At 39.2% G+C, this 19187-nt stretch overlaps 1 protein-coding gene across 2 annotated transcripts in view; it reads right to left on the bottom strand.

Moving 5' to 3' along the window:
- Positions 1 to 19187, bottom strand: part of LOC140200035 (interleukin-13 receptor subunit alpha-2-like) — a 100613-nt gene that overhangs the window by 8242 nt on the left and 73184 nt on the right. For both annotated transcript variants that reach the window (XM_072262686.1, XM_072262685.1), the window contains 3 exons: positions 7046 to 7184; positions 4509 to 4602; positions 1923 to 2007 (listed from right to left, as the gene is read on the bottom strand). In XM_072262686.1, the coding sequence (XP_072118787.1) occupies positions 1923 to 2007; positions 4509 to 4602; positions 7046 to 7184 (318 nt within the window). The remainder of the gene's footprint in view (positions 1 to 1922; positions 2008 to 4508; positions 4603 to 7045; positions 7185 to 19187) is intronic.

The following is a 19187-nucleotide window of genomic DNA, read 5'->3' as shown; positions in this document are numbered from 1 at the left end:
CAGGAGCCTCTTAAAAGACCCTATTGCATCTGCCTCCACCACCGTCGCCAGCAGCCTATTCCATGCACTCACCACTCTCTGTGTAAAAAAACTTACCCCTGACATCTCCTCGATACCTACTTCCAAGCACCTTAAATCTTAGCTAGAGTTTGCCAGAAGGCATGTGAAAAGGTTCTATGGTCTGATGAGACCAAAATTGAGTTTTTTGGCTATCAGACTAAAATCAATGTTTGGCGTAAGCAGGCCTTGGAAGGTTGTGAAGGTAGAGGGTAAAATGAATGCAGCAAAATACAGGGAAATCCTGGAGGAAAACCTGATGCAGTCCATCAGAGAACTGTGACTTAGCAGGAGAGTGCGACTTAGTTTTCCAGCAAGACAATGACCCTAAGTATAATGCCAAAGCTACACCAGATTGGATTAAAAATGACAAAATTAATGTCCTGGAGTGGCCAAGTCAGAGTCTAGACCTCAATCGAACTGTGAATTTGTGGCTGGACTCGAAAAGAGCTGATCATTCACGATCCCAATGCAATCTGACAGAGCTTGAGCAATTTTGTAAAGAAGAATGAGAAATAATTGCAGTGTCCAGATGTACAAAGCTGATAGAGATCTTTCCACACAAACTTAAGGCTACAAATTGCTGCCAAAGTGCATCTATTAAATACAGACTTGAAGGGACGATTAACTATGCAATCACTTTTTTAAAAAAAAATTGTAAACATTCAGACCAATTTGGAGAAATTTATTTCCATTATGACACAAAAGAGTCTTCTGTTGATCGGTACCAATAAAGTCAAATTTAATCCATTGTGATTCAAAGTTGTAGATCTTGAAAAATTCCAAGTGGGGTGAATACTTTTTATAGCACTGTATGTGCATAAGAATTTGAGAGAGTACTGTATGCCTCTCATGATTTTATACCCCTCTATGAGATCACCTCTCAGTCTCCTATGGTCCAAGGAAAAAAGTCATATCCTGTCCAACCTTCTCTTATAACTAATCCCTTCAGCCCTGGTAACATTCTAATAAATCTCTTTTGAAGACCATAAGAAATCAGCATAATTAGGCCATTCCGTGCATTGCGTCTGCTCTGCCCTTTCATTTATTATCCCTCTGAACCTTATTCTCCTGTCTTCTTCATGTAACGTTTGACACCTTTAATAATCAAGAACCTATTGACCTTCACTTTAAATATACTCAATTGGTATGTTTAGTAACTACCAAACATCAAACTAATTAAAAGACATTAGTCTAAAATGTGAGTCAAACTTAGTGTTTACTTTAAACAAGCTGCACACATGTGCTATCATCATAATGTATGCAATTCACTTATTTTTATATATAACCTGCAATTAATTATTTAAACAAACAAGAATCCTTAAACAATATATTTACAATATTACACAAATACTACTGAAATATGGAATATACAACACCAATAATTTGGGCTCCACAGACGTCCGCGGAAGAAATTCCACAGATTCTCCATCCTCAGGCTATAGGAATTCCTCCTCCTCTCTGTACTAAAGAGATGTCCTTGAATTTTCTTAAGATGTGCCCTCTGGCTTAAGACTCACCCAGTATAGGAAACAGCCTCTCTGCATCCACTCTATCTGAGCCTTTCAATATTTGGTGGGTTTCAACAAGATAGCCCCCACCCGTTCTTCTAAGCTCCACTGAATACAGGCCCAGAACCATCAAACGTTCCTCATATGTTAACCCTTTCATTCCTGGGGTCATTCTCATGAACCTCCACTGGACCCTCTCCAGTTCAATTTCATCCTTCCTGTCAGCAGGGTTATCCAATACACCAAATGTTTTCATACCAATGTGTTATATGGCTGTAACATGTCCTTAACAGATAGATAGTCCTGTTCTTAAAAAATAGAGAAATAGAAAGCATTTTATTAATGTCCACCGACCTGAAAATCACCATTGTATTCTTCAAACAATTCTTTGAAATTCTTCTGAGGATCAGGAACTTGTCTGAATATGAAGTCTTTGTACCTAAGCAATTATAGATATATCAATCAATTCACATTTTCAACTGAAGGTAGAAAAGACTGCATATGCTGGCATCTGGAGCAACAAACGAGATGCTGATGAAGGATCTTGGCCTGAAACGTCCACTGTACCTCTTCGTAGAGATGCTGCCTAGCCTGCTGCGTTCACCAGCAACTTTGATGTGTGTTGCTTGAATTTCCAGCATCTGCAGAATTCCTCGTGAGATGCTGATGGAACTCAGTTTATGACTGCCCAGCTCCATTTCTAATTTCTCCTCCTCCACTTGTCTATCACTCCTCTTCACCTGGATCCATCTATTACCACCAGATCTTCCTTCGTTCTCTCTTCTCACCCTATTATATCGGCTATCTGTCCTCTATCGTTCAGTCTGGACAAGGAGTCTCAACCTGAAATGTTGACTGTCTATTTCACTCTACAGATGCAGCCTGTTCTTCTAGCATCTTGTTTGTTGCTCAACATTTTAAACTACTTTGCATATACTATTTTACAAAAGTGAGATCTAACAAAGAACATTACAGCACAGTACAGGCCCTTTGGCCTACAATGTTGTGCCGAACTTCCAACCTTTTCTAAGATCAATCTAACCCTTCCCTTCCATGTAGTCTTCAATTCTTCTATCATTTATGTGCCTATCTCAGCATCTCTTAAATGTCCCTAATGTATCTGTCTACCACTAGATAGAAGATCTTGAGTTTGCAAGATGGTGTAGTAGTTAATTGGCAGTCCAACAGAAATTGTCCTCCTTCAGTTTCTTTTTTAACCTAGAGGACAGATATACAATAGCTCCATACTTGCCAACATACTTGTAATACAATCTTGTAAAGTCAAGATCACCCTTTTCTTGAGAATTCTATATTCAATTAAAGGAATTTCCACCCTTTTCCATGAATATGTAACTTGCATATGGTTCAGTATCTTTTTCTACCGCATTCTTCTGGGCAGCGACAATTACTTTCAGAGTGTGGAGAGTGTGGAGAGTCTGGCTCACACTTTCCCACATTGCCACCATATTGATCTCAGTTCTCCGGAGTTAAGATGAGATTACCAACGAGACAATCACACTTAATTGTCTTGCAGTAATCCTTTCTGCAACAGTCCAGATGAAGAAGATGATACCTTGTGGTGAAGGAAGATGCTGAAGCCTATGGGAATTTAGACAAAATGCTGGAGAAACACAGCAGGCCAGGCAACATCTATGGAAAGGCATAAAGAGGCAATGTTTCGGGCTGAGACCCTTCATCTCATGAGTTGCTCCAGCATCTGTAGAATCTCTTGTGTCCCTGAGACCTCAGGCCAGTTCATAGCCATTGTTTCAAAGGATTAGAGAAAGACAGGCAGCCGGAGAATTCTACGCTACAAAGGTTCTATACCTTCTGAATACAAGGTTATGGGAGAAAATTGGCAAAGGTGAATAGATGAGACAAAATTAGATCTGGACAACAGAGGCAAGGAGGAAGAATTTGATTCATTTGTTTTTTTAAATTTAATCATGATTCAATAAAGACTGTTGTTTAACAAAGAAGGGGTTTGGAGTCAACAACATGAGACCAGACAAGGAATGCGGATTTTTTTTTAAAGGACGTAATTCAATGAATTTCTCTGATTGCAATGTCGTTTGCTGTTTACTGTTACTGAGACTGGCTTTTTATGCCAGATTTATTAAGCAACACAAAATTGAATTCCCTAATTCCCATCAAGTCATTTTTCAGGTCCAGTTCATGAGGATATTAAACAATCTGTTACTAGGTAGGGCACTTCATGTCTTTGGTAGTGTTTACAATATCTAAATTGCTTCTTAATCCTGGAAGCTTTCAGGGAGCCACAATTTTAAAAGACTTGGTGATTTCAGTATCCTGAAATTTTAAGCAATGGTGAAAGTTTAATCTGTTAGTAATTGCCTTTGGGGTCAGACATTCCTCAAAAACTATTTTCTCTCAATAACCTCCTAAGCCCAAAAAATAAGTGGGGCTGTACAAGTTATTTAGAGGCTAAATAATCTTATAAGTTTATTTTGCCAATTATGCAGGTTCACCTAATTCTTTGAGCTTCCCTGTTGAACTTGGAGGGCTGGTAATCCTTTTTCATTGTACAGCACAGAAACAGTCCCCTCAGCCCACCAAGTTCATGCTGATTTTTGAGCCACTCTACACTAATCCCACGTTCCTGCATTGGGACCCTTATCCTTGTGTGCCTGCCTTATTCTCCTCTGCATGAATGTCTCTAAAATCATGAAATTACTCTCAATGGCCACGTTATTACCCACCTCCTGCACCTAATAAAGTGGCCACTAAGTTTGTATCTGCTGGCACAATTTTGAAGGAAGATTGGCAAGATGATTCTTGGGTGCAGATTGTATCTTGCCAGCTTTGTATTGAATTTGTGCCAGAATCTCAGGAAAGGAATCACAGTGAGAATTTGTCATGATGGGCATGGGTCCATACACCAGGAAGTACTCGCAATAAATATTTTGGTCATGAAATTACCTTCGGAAAATTAAGCTCATAAGCAGTATTGTCATTACAGCAGTCATAAGCAATACAATTGCCACAACCCGTCCATTAAGTAACTCCTTGGGTTCTGCAAAGAAACAAATGATTTTAAGTCATGAAGAATCTTTCTTGACTAAGTTCAAAGTAAACTTATTATCAAATTATGTAAATGTCACCAAATACTACCCTGACATTAATTTTCTTGCAGATGTTCACAGTAGGTGTAAAGAAACATGATAGAATCAAATGGAAAACTACACACAAAGATGGACAAACAACCAATGTGCAAAAGAAAGTTCAGAAAAAAGTTGCCACAAAGAGCCAAGTACAATGCTAACAGCACTCTTGCAGAGAATTCTCAAATAACTGAGACTCAATTGCATTACTCTCAGCCAATCCAATGGTTTAATAAGTGACAAAAAGACCAATATCATAAGCAGCGAATATTCACGAATTTTACAAAAAATGCCAAATTGGTTAAGATTCTTTTGTAGGTCTCAAACTTGTTCTAAATCCGTTGCCACAACAGTGCAATTTTTGTTTGGTTGGACAATGAATATCTAAACCAAGCATGGCCCTGTTTGATTTCTTTTGGAGCACATTGAGTCTTCGAGAAAAATTTCAAGAGAGAAATTTCATGTGGGCTTAATTTATTGTGCGTTCAGGAAGAGGGATGCATACTGCAACTAGATCTCATTATTTGGCACATAAAAGCCAACTGGACTTACATTCAAAGTTCAAGTAAATTTATTGTCCAAGTACGTGCTGTATATATAACCAGATACTACCCTGAGGTTCATTTGATTATCATTACTTGATTCTCTTTTCTGAATACCAAAACCTAGGTGTGCATGGTAGCACAGTGATCACTTTACAGCACTGGCTATAAGATCAGGATTTAATTCCCATGACTGTCTGCAAGGAGTTTGTATGCTCTCCCCATGACTGCGTGGGTTTCCTCTCGGGTGATCCGGTTTCCTCCACATTCCAAAGACATATGGTTAGGGTTAGTGAGTTGTGAGCATGCAATGTTAGCACCACCAGAAGCATGGCGACACTTGTGGGCTGCCCAGTTCAGTCCACACTGATTTGATTTGATGCAAATGGTAAATTCACTGTATGGTTTGATCTCTGTGTGACATGTGATTCTGATTCTGATTCCAAAATAAACATAATCTTTTTTAAAAAAATAAGACTTTCTCTTGCTTTTGAACCTCCTTCAAGACTGTTAGCCAAAATTTAGGTCATCACCCACACAGTCCTCCCAGTGGTTCCCACCCCACTCTTCCCCCTTCCTTAACTCAAAGCTCCATTTCCTCTTCTATTGGATTCCATCATCTTGAAGTCATTGTCATTTTCACCTATCAGCTTCTAGCTTCTGATGCTAGTCCAACTCTCCCTTCACCCACCTGCCTATCACCAACACCAGTCCCTTCTAACTAGGAGATATTCCCTCATTCTCCTACCCTCCAGGAAACAAAGTCCAAACCTGTTCAATCTTTCCCTATAACTCAGGTTCTCAAGTCCCGGCAACATCCTTGTATCCATTCTGCCAAACAAGTCTCACCGATGTCAGTTAAAATTAAAAACTGCTGATGATGGAGGTGTACGACTAAATGAACAGCTCTTTCATAGAACGTCCCAGAAGAATAAGCTGAATGGTTCTCTGTTTTGTCAAGATGCTATTATCTCCCCTTTCCAACCTTCTGCCAGACAGCTGAATCTGTAGTTTTCTCTTTATTTATTGAGATACAGCATGGAATAAGCTCTTTCGGCTCTTTGAGGCATGCCACCCAGAAACCCGATTTAACCCTAGCCTAACCACGGGATAATTGACAAAGAGCAATTAACCTCCCGACAGGTACATCTTTAGACTGTGGGACGAAACCAGAGCACCTGGAGGACAACCATGTGGTCACGGGGAGAAGCAGCGGTGGAAACTGAACCTGGATTGTCTGTATTGTTAAGCATTGTGCTAACCACTACTCTACCATGCCATCCTGATTTTCCTCATGTCTCCAACACACACACAAAGGATAATTTGCAGCTGTTGTCACTGAGACTGTACTGTTCACATTTAGAACTGGTCCCTTATGCCCTATCACAGTTACTGCTCCCCAATGAGATGATGCAGCATCTGATGACACCAAAACATAGAAGGATTCAGTCTGCAACCTTTGTTTTCTAAGCAGAGCAACAATGATTCTTGTAATTTGGGCAAGCTCCTTTTTCAGTTTGTTTTACTAGCTATCTGAAACATGAATCATTAAAGATTACTCCACAAACTCTTTGGCTTTATTGGTGGGAATTCAGTATCACCAAATGATAGTTACTGAATGAAGAAGTGAAGAAAGGTCACTTCTTCATTTTGTTTTTCTTAATGTACATTTTTTATTTATGGTATATTTTATGTATTATTTTGTACTGCTGCAAAACAACATATATCATGACACATAACAGTAATGATAAACTTGATTTTGAATTGGAAATCATGATGGGCAGTAGTTGAAGACAACACTTAGAAGCCTTACCAATAAATGCTTCAACACTCCATTCACTCCAATACTTGGTCTCCAAGCAGACCTCCATCTTTGTTCGCACTTTCACTGAGTAACGTTTTGATAAATTGGTATCTAGAATACGTTTGGTTTCACCTTTCACATGGAGCACCTGAAAAGAAAAGAAAATAATTATTTGCATGATTTTGAGTACTGAAACATACAAGATACGATATCCCTACCAGACAAGATGTGCCAACATATGAATTTGTAAACAAGAGGAAATCTGCAGATGCTGGAAATTCAAGTAACACACAAAAAATGCTGGTGGAATGCAGCAGGCCAGACGGCATCCATAGGAAGAAGCACAGTCCACGTTTCAGGTCGAGACCCTTCGTCAGGACTAACTGAAAGAAGAGATAGTAAGAGATTTGAAAGTGGGAGGGGGAGGGGGAGGGGGAGATCCGAAATGATAGGAGAAGACAGGAGGGGGAGAGGTAAAGCTAAGAGCTGGGAAGTTGATTGGCAAAAGGGATACAAGGCTGGAGAAGGGAAAGGATCATGGGACAGGAGGCCTGGGGAGAAAGAAAGGGGGAGGGGAGCACCAGAGGAAGATGGAGAGCAGGTGTTACATACCTCGTGGGTATCTTGCGACTGTCTTATGACCATGATGGAATTGAGTATCTTGTGAGCATGTTGTAATGGTCTTGTGATGGTGGGGTGATGCAATTTTCCTGCCAGAGTGAGGTCACGTGATGACATCTTCCCAACAGGTATTTGAAGGGGAAACCCCTGTTGTCACACAGTTGATTCATTGTTTAATTCGTCAGTTACTCCGTTATGCTGCATATTCGTCTCATGACGCACTTTTGTTTTAAAGTGTTGTTTTACTTTCTATTGTAAGGTAAAAATTGTTGTGCCGGCAGTTTCACCAATCGCTGCCAGTTTTTGTGTGTTGCACCTTTGATTTACCTTTACAGTTTAGTATTGGAGAGTGAAGACCTCACCAAAGTATGGGAAACCGAAGAATCGACCTTATTGAATCTTCATTCAGGAATAGTGGCCTGCATCTGAGATAACCCCTGCAAGATCAGGAAGGTTTGTGCAGTGTTCACTTGCCAGAAAAAGGTCAGTTCCTTTAAACAGTTTTATTTCCTTCGTCATGAATCCTTTGGACAGGATCAGCAGTAACGTCACGTCTTCGAAGAAATCCGTTTCCAGAGAAGTCTCTCCTTACTGACTGTATAAATCACTTGGACTTTCAAATTTACCACTTTAAGACTGTGTTCGAATTTACCACTTTAAGAACTGTTCCAGAGTTGCCGTATAGCAGTTAACTTCTGGTTAAATTAGATGTTTGAATACTTTTTGCTATTGTTGAGCAGAGTTTAATAAATGTCTATGTTTGTTTATAAAACCTGACTCAATTCTATATTCATTGTTTCTAGACACGTGACAAAATTGGGGGTTTGTCTGCAATATGTTCTGATTTTGAGATTAAGTGCTTGTTTAATTATCAATCTGATTTGGAAAAGGCAAATACCCAATTCTTTTGTTTGATTGGTCTGTGGGTGGTGTTCAGCAGCAATGAATATTGAAGACTTTATGGCATTGGCTGACCTGGCGGGATTAGCGAAAGCAAAAAAGGGTGATGTAGTAGAGATTGCTAGAAGGTTAGACCTTAAAGGAATATCAATGGCTCCAACTAAGCTGGTAATTCAGAGGAAAATCACGGAAAACTACATAAATTCGGGAGTTTTTGATGAAGCGGAGTTAGGTAGGTTCCCTTGTAAGTAAAGCAGCGATCTAGTTACACCTGGAACAGGTAGCGTTAGAAAAGCTTAGAGTAGAAGCTGAGTTAAAACAGAAACAATTAGGAGCTGACTTGGAACGACGTCGTTTAGAAGCTGCAAATAAACAGAGGCAATTTGAGCTAGCGATAGAGCAGTTAAGGTCCGAGACTCAGGCTTCTGGTTCTAGGAAACAGTTTGTTGCTAGTCGGGAAGTTATATTGGCTGCTCCATTTAATGAGACAGAAGTGGACAAATATTTTTAACATTTTGAAATTGTAGCTCTGATTTCAGAGTGGCCAAAAAATAAATAGCCAGTGATGTTACAAAGTGTAATTAAAGGTAATGTGAAACAAGTTTATACAGCTTTAACTGCTGAGTAAGCACTTGATTATGATATCGTGAAGCAGCATATACTGAAAGTGTATGAACTGGTTCCAGAAGCCTATAGAGAAAGATTCATAAATTTGAAGAAATCCGTGGAAAAAACACGTGGGATTTGCCTATGATAAACCTGTGTGTTTTGAGAGATGGGTTTCCTCTAAAAATGTGAATGGGGAGTATAATAACTTAAAAGAGTTGATTTTAATGGAGGAGTTTAAAAGGAGCATCCCTGTTGAAGTAAGGACATACTTAAATGAGAGGGACACTGCTACATTGCAGGAGTCCGCTAAATTAGCAGATGGGTATGCTTTAATCCGTAAGAGTAAGTTTCCTCTTAAAAGGAAAAGTAGCACAGAGAGTCAAGGTAAACCAGAAATTAAATCAGAAAATTTAAAGCCTGTGTGCAACATATTGAAACACCTGTAAATCCATGAGGCTCGATAAATACAACTGAAGCTTTGTTAGAGGCTGACCAAGTTAAGAGGGGATATGATCATTTTATAATTGAAGGATATGTATCCTTGAAAGAGGGATCCATTCCAGTGGCAATAAAAATCCTTAAGGTCACTGGAGCTTCTCAGTCACTTATGTTAGACAGTGTTCTAAAGTTTAGTGATGAGTCTGACACTCTGACACTAGTGAGGTAAACTATATACAAGGTGTTGGGAGTGCCCTTATGCCTGTACATTTGCATAGAGTAAATTTAAGGTCAGGGTTAGTTACAGGACCTGTTAAAGTAGGACTACAACCCAGTTTACCCGTGAATGATGTTTCTCTATTGTTAGGGAATGACTTAGCAGATGGACAAGATTTCCTGAAGTGCATTTGACAATAAAGCCCATCTCTGAGGAACCAAAGATGGAGTCTAACACAGATTCCTCCTGTGTGGTAACCAGAGCTATGGCTAAAAAGATTGACGTGCAGGATGGGTCTGTTACCCATGACTGTTCAACTTGGGATTTGAATTTTGAGGATGTGTCAGAAACTTTCTTACCTTCATTGTTTGACCAAAATTCTTGTAGTAAGTCTGACCATGAAGATTTTTCTCTATCTTGGAAGGAGATGATAGCAGAGCAGAGTCGAGACCCTGAGATAGTCAAATTAAAGGAACAAGCTCTTCCAGATAGTGAAATTGAGAAGGTGCCAGTAGGATATTATTTTGAGAAGGGAGGATTAAGAGGAAGTGGAGATCACCTAAAATTCCTGCAAGTGAGGAATGGGAGGTTCTTCACCGGGTAGTAGTTCCTAAAGTTTATCAGAATGAGATTTTAACTTTGGCTCATACTATGCCCTCGGGTGGCCATCAAGGTGTGAAGAAAACTGTGAACAAGGTTTTTAAGCATTTTTACTGGCCTGGTTTAAGAACAGATGTGGCGATATTTTGCCGAATGTGTCATACTTGTCAAATTGTGGATAAACCTAATCAAGTTCCTCCAGTGACCCCACTACAACATATTCCCACATTTGGTGAACCGTTTTCCAAAATTATTGTAGATTGTGCAGGCCCATTGCCAAAAACCAAAGCCGGCCATCAATATTTGCTGACCATCATGTGCACAGCATCTAGGTTTCCAGAGGCAATACCACTCAGGAATATAATGGCTAAAACTGTCATAAAGCCTCTTATAAAATTTTTTATTTACTTTGGGTTGCCTAAGGAAATACAATCTGATCAAGGTAGTAACTTTATGTCTGGATTGTTCCAGCAGATAGTTTATAAGCTGGGAGCTAAACAGATTATCTCGTCTGCATACCATCCAGGATCACAAGGAGCCTTGGTAAGGTTCCATTCTACCCTCAAGACCATGATTAGGACGTATTGCGTGGAAAATGAAAATGATTGGGATGAGGACATACATTTACTTCTATTTGCAGTACGGGAGTCAGTGAAGGAATCCTTAGGTTTTAGTCCTTTTGAACTTGTATTTGGGCATAGAGTTAGAGGACCTTTAGCTTTGTTAAAAGAACAGTAGATTAATAAAGAGATACATACAAATTTGTTGGATTATGTTTTAAAGTTTAAAGAAAGATTACATAAAGCTTGTAGCTTAACTAGGGAAAATTTAAAATTGGCTCAGGAGGAAAGGAAAACTTGGTATGATAAAGAAACTAGGATGAGGTCATTTAAGCCTGGAGATAAGGTGTTGGTTCTTTTCCCGGGGCAAGCGATCCCTTTTCAAGCTAAATTTCATTGTCCTTATGAGATTATATCTAAAGATAATGATGGGGATTATGTGATAAAAACACCAGATCAAAGAAAGCCAACACAGCTTTGTCATATAAATATGATAAAACCATATTATGAGAAACATTCCGCTACTATGACTGTTGTGGTCAATAATAATGAGTCTGATCCCACTAGGAACTTAATGGATGATTCATCTGAAACTCTTTTTAAACCCAACATTATTTCTGCCAGATTACCAAACTCAACAATTCTGGAAAATATTGATGAGAAATTAGCTCATTTACAGCCAGGGCAGAGGCAGCAGATGAAGCAGTTAATTTTTAAATATTGGGCTTTATTTCCAGACGTTCCTAAAAGAACCATAGTATCTTCACATGATGTAGATGTTGGAGATGCCAAACCCATAAAGCAGCATCCATATCGGATGAACATGGAGGAATGTGAACTTGCTGAACAAGAAATTAAGTATATGTTAGAGAATAATATTATTAGACCTTCTAATTTGAATTTCAGTTCACTTGTGTTATGGTGCCTAAGCCAGACAAAAGTATTCACTTTTGTACTGATTATAGGAAGGTGAATGCTGTGACAAAATCTGATGCATATCCAATCCCTAGGGTGGATGATTGTGTGGATAAAGTTGGAAAATCAAAGTTCCTTGCAAAGATTGATTTGTTAAAAGGTTATTGGTGTGTTCCATTGACGGATAGAGGGAGAAAGATTTCTGCATTTGTAACTCTATCTGGGTATATATGAATATAATGTTCTTCCCTTTGGGATGAAGAATGCCCCAGGTACTTTTCAGCAGATGTTTAATTCTGTGATTCATGGGTTAAAAGATACAGATGCCTATATTGATGATTTAGTTACAGGAAATGATACTTGGGAAGCACATATTACTGCAGTGGAGAATCTATTTGAAAGGCTTTCAAAACCTAACTTAACCATTAACTTAGCTAGAAGTGTACTTGGTCATGCCATTGTGACTTACCTCGGTTATGTTGTGGGTCAAGGTAAGTTAGCTCCTGTTCAGGCAAAAATTCGGGCAACTTTAGAGGTACCCATTCCAACTAGTAAAAAGACTCTCAGAAGATTTTTGGGAATGGTGGGATATTACCGTAAATTTTGTATGAATTTTGCTAACATTGCCCTTCCATTAACTAATCTCTTGAAGAAAAGTGAAAAGTTTGTTTGTACAGAGCCTTCTCAGGAGGCATTTGATAAATTGAAAACTATGCCATGTCACAAACCTGTGCTCAGGTCACCTGACTTTGAAAAATCATTTTCATTAGCTGTAGATGCTGGTGATGAGGCTGCAGGAGCAGTGTTACTCCAAAGGGATGATGGTAATGAGGTTGATCGTCCAGTAGCTTACTTTTCTAAAAAATTTAATGAGCATCAACGAAATTATTCAACCATAGAAAAGGAATTATTATCTCTTGTTTTGGCTTTATAACATCTTGATGTGTATGTTGGTACAACTCAGAAACCACTCATAGTTTACACCGATCATAATTCGTTAGTGTTTCTGAGTAAGATGAGAAACAAAAATAGAAGGTTACTCAATTGGAGTTTGATATTACAGGAGTATAATATTTTGATAACTCCTATTAAAGGTAAAGATAATGTGATTGCTGACTGTCTATCTAGATGTTGAATGTACAATGTAATTTTTTTATGGAGTGTTATTTTAACATTTGTAACACTCCTACTGTATATTAGCTTCTAAGGTGCTGTATGAGAACACTGTGCATATTGTGTATGTTGTAGATTTTATACATTTGTATTTTTTTTGTAATAGTTAGCTGTTAAAATTTTGCCTCCTAAAAGAGCAAAATTTTCTGTTTTTGGAGGGAGGTGTTACATACCTCGTGGGTATCTTGCAACTGTCTATGACCATGATGGAATTGAGTATCTTGTGAGCATGATATAATGGTCTTGTGATGGTGGGGTGATGTAATTTTTCTGCCAGTGTGAGGTCACGTGATGACATCTTCCCAACAGGTATTTAAAGGGGAAATTCCTGTTGTCACACAGTTAATTTGTTGCTTAATTCATCAGTTACTCCGTTATGCTGCGTATTCGTCTCATGACGCAGTTTCGTCTTAAAGTGGAGTTTTACTTGTAAGGTAAAATTTGTTGTGCCAGCAGTTTCACCAATCGCTGCCAGTTTTTGTGCGTTGCACCTTTGATTTACCTTTACAGTCTAGTATTGGAGAATGAAGACCTTACCAAAGTACGGGAACCCGAAGGATTGAGTAAAGTTAGTGTTGTTTGGCGGTTTTATAAAGGATCGACCTTATTGAATCTTCATTCAGGAATAGTGGCCTGCATCCGAAATAACCCCTGCAAGATCAGGAAGGTTTGTGCGGTGTTCACTCGCTAGAAAAAGGTCAGTTCCTTTAAGCCGTTTTATTTCTTTCATCGTGAATCCTTTGGACGGGATCAGCAGTAACGTTACATCTTTGAAGAAATCCATTTCCAGAGAAGCCTCTCCTTACTGACTGTATAATTCACTTGGACTTAGGAATTTACCACTTTAAGACTGTGTTCGAATTTACCAGTTTAAGAACTGTTCCAAAGTTGCCGTATAGCAGATAACTTTCGGTTAAGTTAGTTGTTTGAATATTTTTCGCTATTGTTGAGCAGAGTTTAATAAATGTTTATGTTTGTTTATAAAACCTGACTCAATTCTGTATTCATTGTTACTGGACACGTGACACAGGCAAGGAGTTATTGTGAGAGGGACAGAGAGAGAAAAGAGAGAGAGAGAAAGGAAAAAATAATAAATAAATAAGTGATGGGGTAAGAAGGGGAAGAGGGGCATTAACAGAAGTTAGAGAAGTCAATGTTCATGCTATCAGGTTGGAGGCTACCCAGACAGAATATAAGGTGTTGTTCCTCCAACCTGAATGTGGCCTCAAAGGAGGCCATGGATAGACATGTCAGAATGGGAATGGGTAGTTGAGTCAGACAGCATAGGTGAGCATTTAACCTTGCAACAGGAGAGGTTGCCAGGCTGGATTTGATCTGGGGTTGTTATGGTGAAGTTCTGTATCCTTAACCAGTGGACTACCAGGACAGACTTTGACCAAATGGATCCAACTAAAAGGAGACCAGAAATAAGCATGCAATTGAAAGAATCTCTACTTGGCGATTGGTTTGTAGAGATCACAATTGTGTTCTATTAATTTTTTTTAAATATTCGATAAATGTCTGAAAAGTTCAAAATGACAGTTTAACTCATTGTGAACTCACAGCATGTGCCATGCCTGTACAAAGTAAACACTGTAGGTCTGTTAATGTCTAATGTTTGTTGACAGCAGCTGGATTCTTTCTTAGCCTCAGGCCCCATTAACATGAGGATGTCTGTTAATGACAAAATGTCTGCTGGTCACTTTGAGAGCGAGGTTGATGGATTCGGTCTGAGTATGTCAAATTGGCTTGATGGAGTCTTTTTGGATTCCAGCTTGTCACTTCTATATAATATTAATATTCTTTTGTAACTAAAAGAATAGTAGGTTCAAAAACATCAGTGGATTGGTGGATAAAGAGTGAACATTAAAGTGTCTAATTGATTTATAAGGGTACGTTGAACACTGCTAATGAACACATGAGCTGTTTGAGTTAATGGTATGAGAACAAAAGATCAAAGTGTCTGTGTGAGTGTCTCTCTAACTTGTGGAACTCATACTAATTGGGATACCTTTTGCTCAGTTCTTTGGACTTCACTTAGACCAGAAATCGCGACCAATGTTTCGGACTCAGGGTAAATTCACTACTGAGTCAGAATTTGGAGTTCCCCTGACAACAGCAACAATTAAGTGGCGACTAAGAATCGTGAGCCCTGAAATCTTTGTGACTTGCTCCTTAGTATTGTGTGTAGTTTATTTGTGCTCTCTATTTTATGATAAAGAAAGCTTAAGTTACTTTGTTGTACTTGTGTGCTTATTACTATATCTCCTGGACATTCATAATATTGGGTCTGATCAAAACAGCCCATTATAACAGGCTAGGACTTAAGAATCAGTACACATAGGGAAGTAAACTCAAGGGTGAACAAAGACAAACAGAACAGTGGGACCTTAATTCAACAAACAAAAAGCATAAGTGCACTGATAACTAAAACAAAATGCAGCTGAACCAATTAACTAATAATCAGGGCAGCCTGGAGGGCCAGGTGGTCAGACTGAGGCATGACAGAAACTAGTAGGTGGACTTGAGTTTGAGGTTATCCACTGTTATAGAATGAATACAGAAAGCAGGTTTATCCTGAATGTGAGAAAGTCTGCAGATGCTAAAAATCCAAAGCAACACACATAAAATGCTGGAAGAACTTAGCAGGTAAGACAGCATCTGTGGAAATGAATAGATAGCTGACGTTTCGGGCCAAGACCCTACTGGAACGGAGAGAGTCTATTGTATGTTAGTGGTCAGGGAGATCTGGGTATACAAGAAACAAAAGCTAACATGCAATAATAAAAAAAATTATTTAGGATAATAAATGGAAAGTCACCCTCGATTGAACTTGGATGGTATGTTAAAGGAGAAAGATTCTGCCACGACTATAGAGCATCAATAAGCATATAATTTTGTCCTCTCTACTTGAAAAAGGCACTGTAAAGAAAGTTTACTAAACAGTTTGTAAAGAGGAGGAATTTTGTCTTTTAGGAAAGTTAAAGTAAAATGATTCAATATTTCTTGGACTTTAGAATAAGAGGCAATCTTATTGATACAAATATTTTGGAGGTCTCGAAGGGGTAGATGTTGAAATTGTTTTTATTTATCCTATTGAGGAAATCTAGAGCTGGGAGAATAATTTTAGAACAAAGGTATACTTATTTGAATCACGGAGCCACAGAGCAATACAGCAAAAATAAAGTCTATTCAGCCCAACCAGTCTATGCTAACTAAGGCCTAATCAGCAGAAGATGACTAGATTTTGTGAGGCAGATTGTGAGGTCGTGATTTTTATTGACGACCTGGATGTGGGGGTAGAAGGGTGGGTTGGCAAGTTTGCAGACGACACAAAGGTTGGTGGTGTTGTGGATGGTGTAGAGGATTGTCAAAGATTGCAGAGAGACATTGATAGGATGCAGAAGTGGACTGAGAAGTGGCAGGTGTAGTTCAACCCGGAGAAGTGTGAGGTGGTACAATTTGGAAGGACAAACTCCAAGGCAGAGTACAAAGTAAATGGCAGGATACTTGGTAGTGTGGAGGAGCAGAGGGAACTGGGGGTATATGTCCACGGATCCCTGAAAGTTGCCTCACAGGTAGATAGGGTAGTCAAGAAGGCTTATGGGGTGTTAGCTTTCATAAGTCGAGGGATAGAGTTTGAGAGTTGCAATGTAACAATGCAGCTCTATAAAACTCTGGTTAGGCCACACTTGGAGTACTGTGTCCAGTTCTGGTTGCCTCACTATAGAAAGGATGTGGAAGCATTGGAAAGGGTGCAGAGGAGATTTACCAGGATGCTGCCTGGTTTAGAGAGTATGCATTATGATCAGAGATTAAGGGAGCTAGGGCTTTACTCTTTGGAGAGCAGGAGGATGAGAGGAGACATGATAGAGGTGTACAAGATATTAAGAGGAATAGGTAGAGTGGACAGCCAGTGCCTCTTCCCCAGGGCACCACTGCTCAGTACAAGAGGACATGGCTTTAAGGTAAGGGGTGGGAATTTCAAGGGGGATATTAGAGGAAGGTTTTTCACTCAGAGAGTGGTTGGTGCGTGGAATGCACTGCCTGAGTCAGTGGTGGAGGCAGATACAATAGTGAAATTTAAGAGACTACTAGACAGGTATATGGAGGAATTTAAGGTGGGAGGTTTAAGGGTCGGCACAATATTGTGGGCCGAAGGGCCTGTACTGTGCTGTACTATTCTATGTTCTATGTCGAATCATAGGCCATATTCTTGACTGATATTCATTTTTCTTATGGACCTATGCTTTATGTATAAAAGAATACATTGCTGATATATTGAGAATGGTATGAAATAAGGAGAGAGGAGCCTTGGAAATGGATAGAGAGATCAGTGTTGACCAATTGTGTCTAATGGATGGTTTCTTTACCTCCAGGCTCTAGATTGTCTGGAATGTAAAAATTTGGTACTATAGATACATAGAAAACTACAGCACAGAAACAGGCTCTCCAGCCCATCTAGACATGTCTACATGCACCTTGACCATATCTTCTCATCCATGTACCTATCCAAGCTTCTCTTATAGCCCTACCTCTCTAATATTATGACTTCAACTTTTATTTCCAGTCTCACCCAACCTCAGTGGAAGAAAGCCTGCATACATTCACGCTAGCTATACCCCCCATAATTCTGTATCCCTCTAAGAGCTCTCCCCATTCTCTGTGCTACAGGGAATAAATTTCTAACCTATTCAATCTTTCCTTATAAATGTTTCTCTGCACTCTTTTAATCTTATTGATATTTTTCCTATAGGTAGACCATCAAACATTACTCCAAATTCAGCCGCGCCAACATCTTATGTTGAAGTTGTACAACATCCCAACTTCTGTACTCTGTGCCTTGATTTATGAAGGGCAATGTGCCGGAAGCTCTCTTTATGACCCTATATACCTGCGTTGCCACTTTCATGGACCTATGGACCTGCATTCACAGGTCCTTTTGTTCTACTGCAAACCTCAGTTCTCTACTAATCACTGTTTAAGATTGAAACTAAGGTGGAATATCAAGAACAAAGCAAAGTATTCCTTAGAGTTTGCAAGCTCATGTTTTTCTGCCTTTTAATTTAATGTTTCATATTCTTAATTGTGAAATATGGTTTCTTTTCCAATAAGGTAGATAGACACTTCATAACAAAAGGTTGAAGTGGTATTGTGGATAGTTGGGAAGACCACAAGACTAAAAGACACGGGAGCAGAATTAGGCCATTCAGCTCATTAAGTCTGCTCTGCCATTTGATCATGGCTGATTCATTATCCCTGTTAAATCAAGGCTGATATATCATCATTATCCTACCTTCTCCCCATAATCTTTGACGCCCTCACTAATCAATAATGTATCAACCTCAGCTTTAAATATACAGTGGCATGCAAAAGTTTGGGCACCCCGGTCAAAATTTCTGTAACTGTGAATAGCTAAGCGAGTAAAAGATGACCTGATTTCCAAAAGGCATAAAGTTAAAGATGACACAGTTCTTTAATATTTTAAGCAAGATTACTTTTTTATTTCTATCTTTTAAAGTTTCAAAATAACAAAAAAGGAAAAGGGCCCAAAGCAAAAGTTTGGGCACCCTGCATGGTCAGTACTTAGTAACACCCGCTTTGGCAAGTATCACAGCTTGAAAATGCTTTTTGTAGCCAGCTAGGAGTATTTCAATTCTTGTTTGGGGGATTTTTGCTCATTCTTCCTTTCAAAAGGCTTCTAGTTCTGTGAGACTCTTGGGCTGTCTTGCATGCACTGCTCTTTTGAGGTCTATGCACAGATTCTCGATGATGTTTAGGTCGGGGGACTGTGAGGGCCATGGCAAAACCTTCAGCTTGTGCCTCTTGAGGTAGTCCATTGTGGATTTTGAGGTGTGTTTGGGATCATTATCCTGTTGTGGAAGCCATCCTCTTTTCATCTTCAGCTTTTTTACAGATGGTGTGTTGTTTGCTTCCAGAATTTGTTGGTATTTAATTGAATTCATTCTTCCCTCTACCACAGAAACCCTGTGCTACTGGCTGCAACACAAGCCCAAAGCATAATCAATCCACCCCCATGCTTAACAGTTGGAGAGGGGTTCTTTTCATGAAATTTTGCACCCTTTTTTCTCCAAACATACCTTTGCTCATTGCGACC

The sequence above is a fragment of the Mobula birostris genome, chromosome 7 (assembly GCF_030028105.1).
Source record: "Mobula birostris isolate sMobBir1 chromosome 7, sMobBir1.hap1, whole genome shotgun sequence".
NCBI lineage: Eukaryota > Metazoa > Chordata > Chondrichthyes > Myliobatiformes > Myliobatidae > Mobula > Mobula birostris.
The sequence above is the reverse complement of the archived record's forward strand: the minus strand, read 5'-3'. Positions and strand labels throughout refer to the sequence as shown.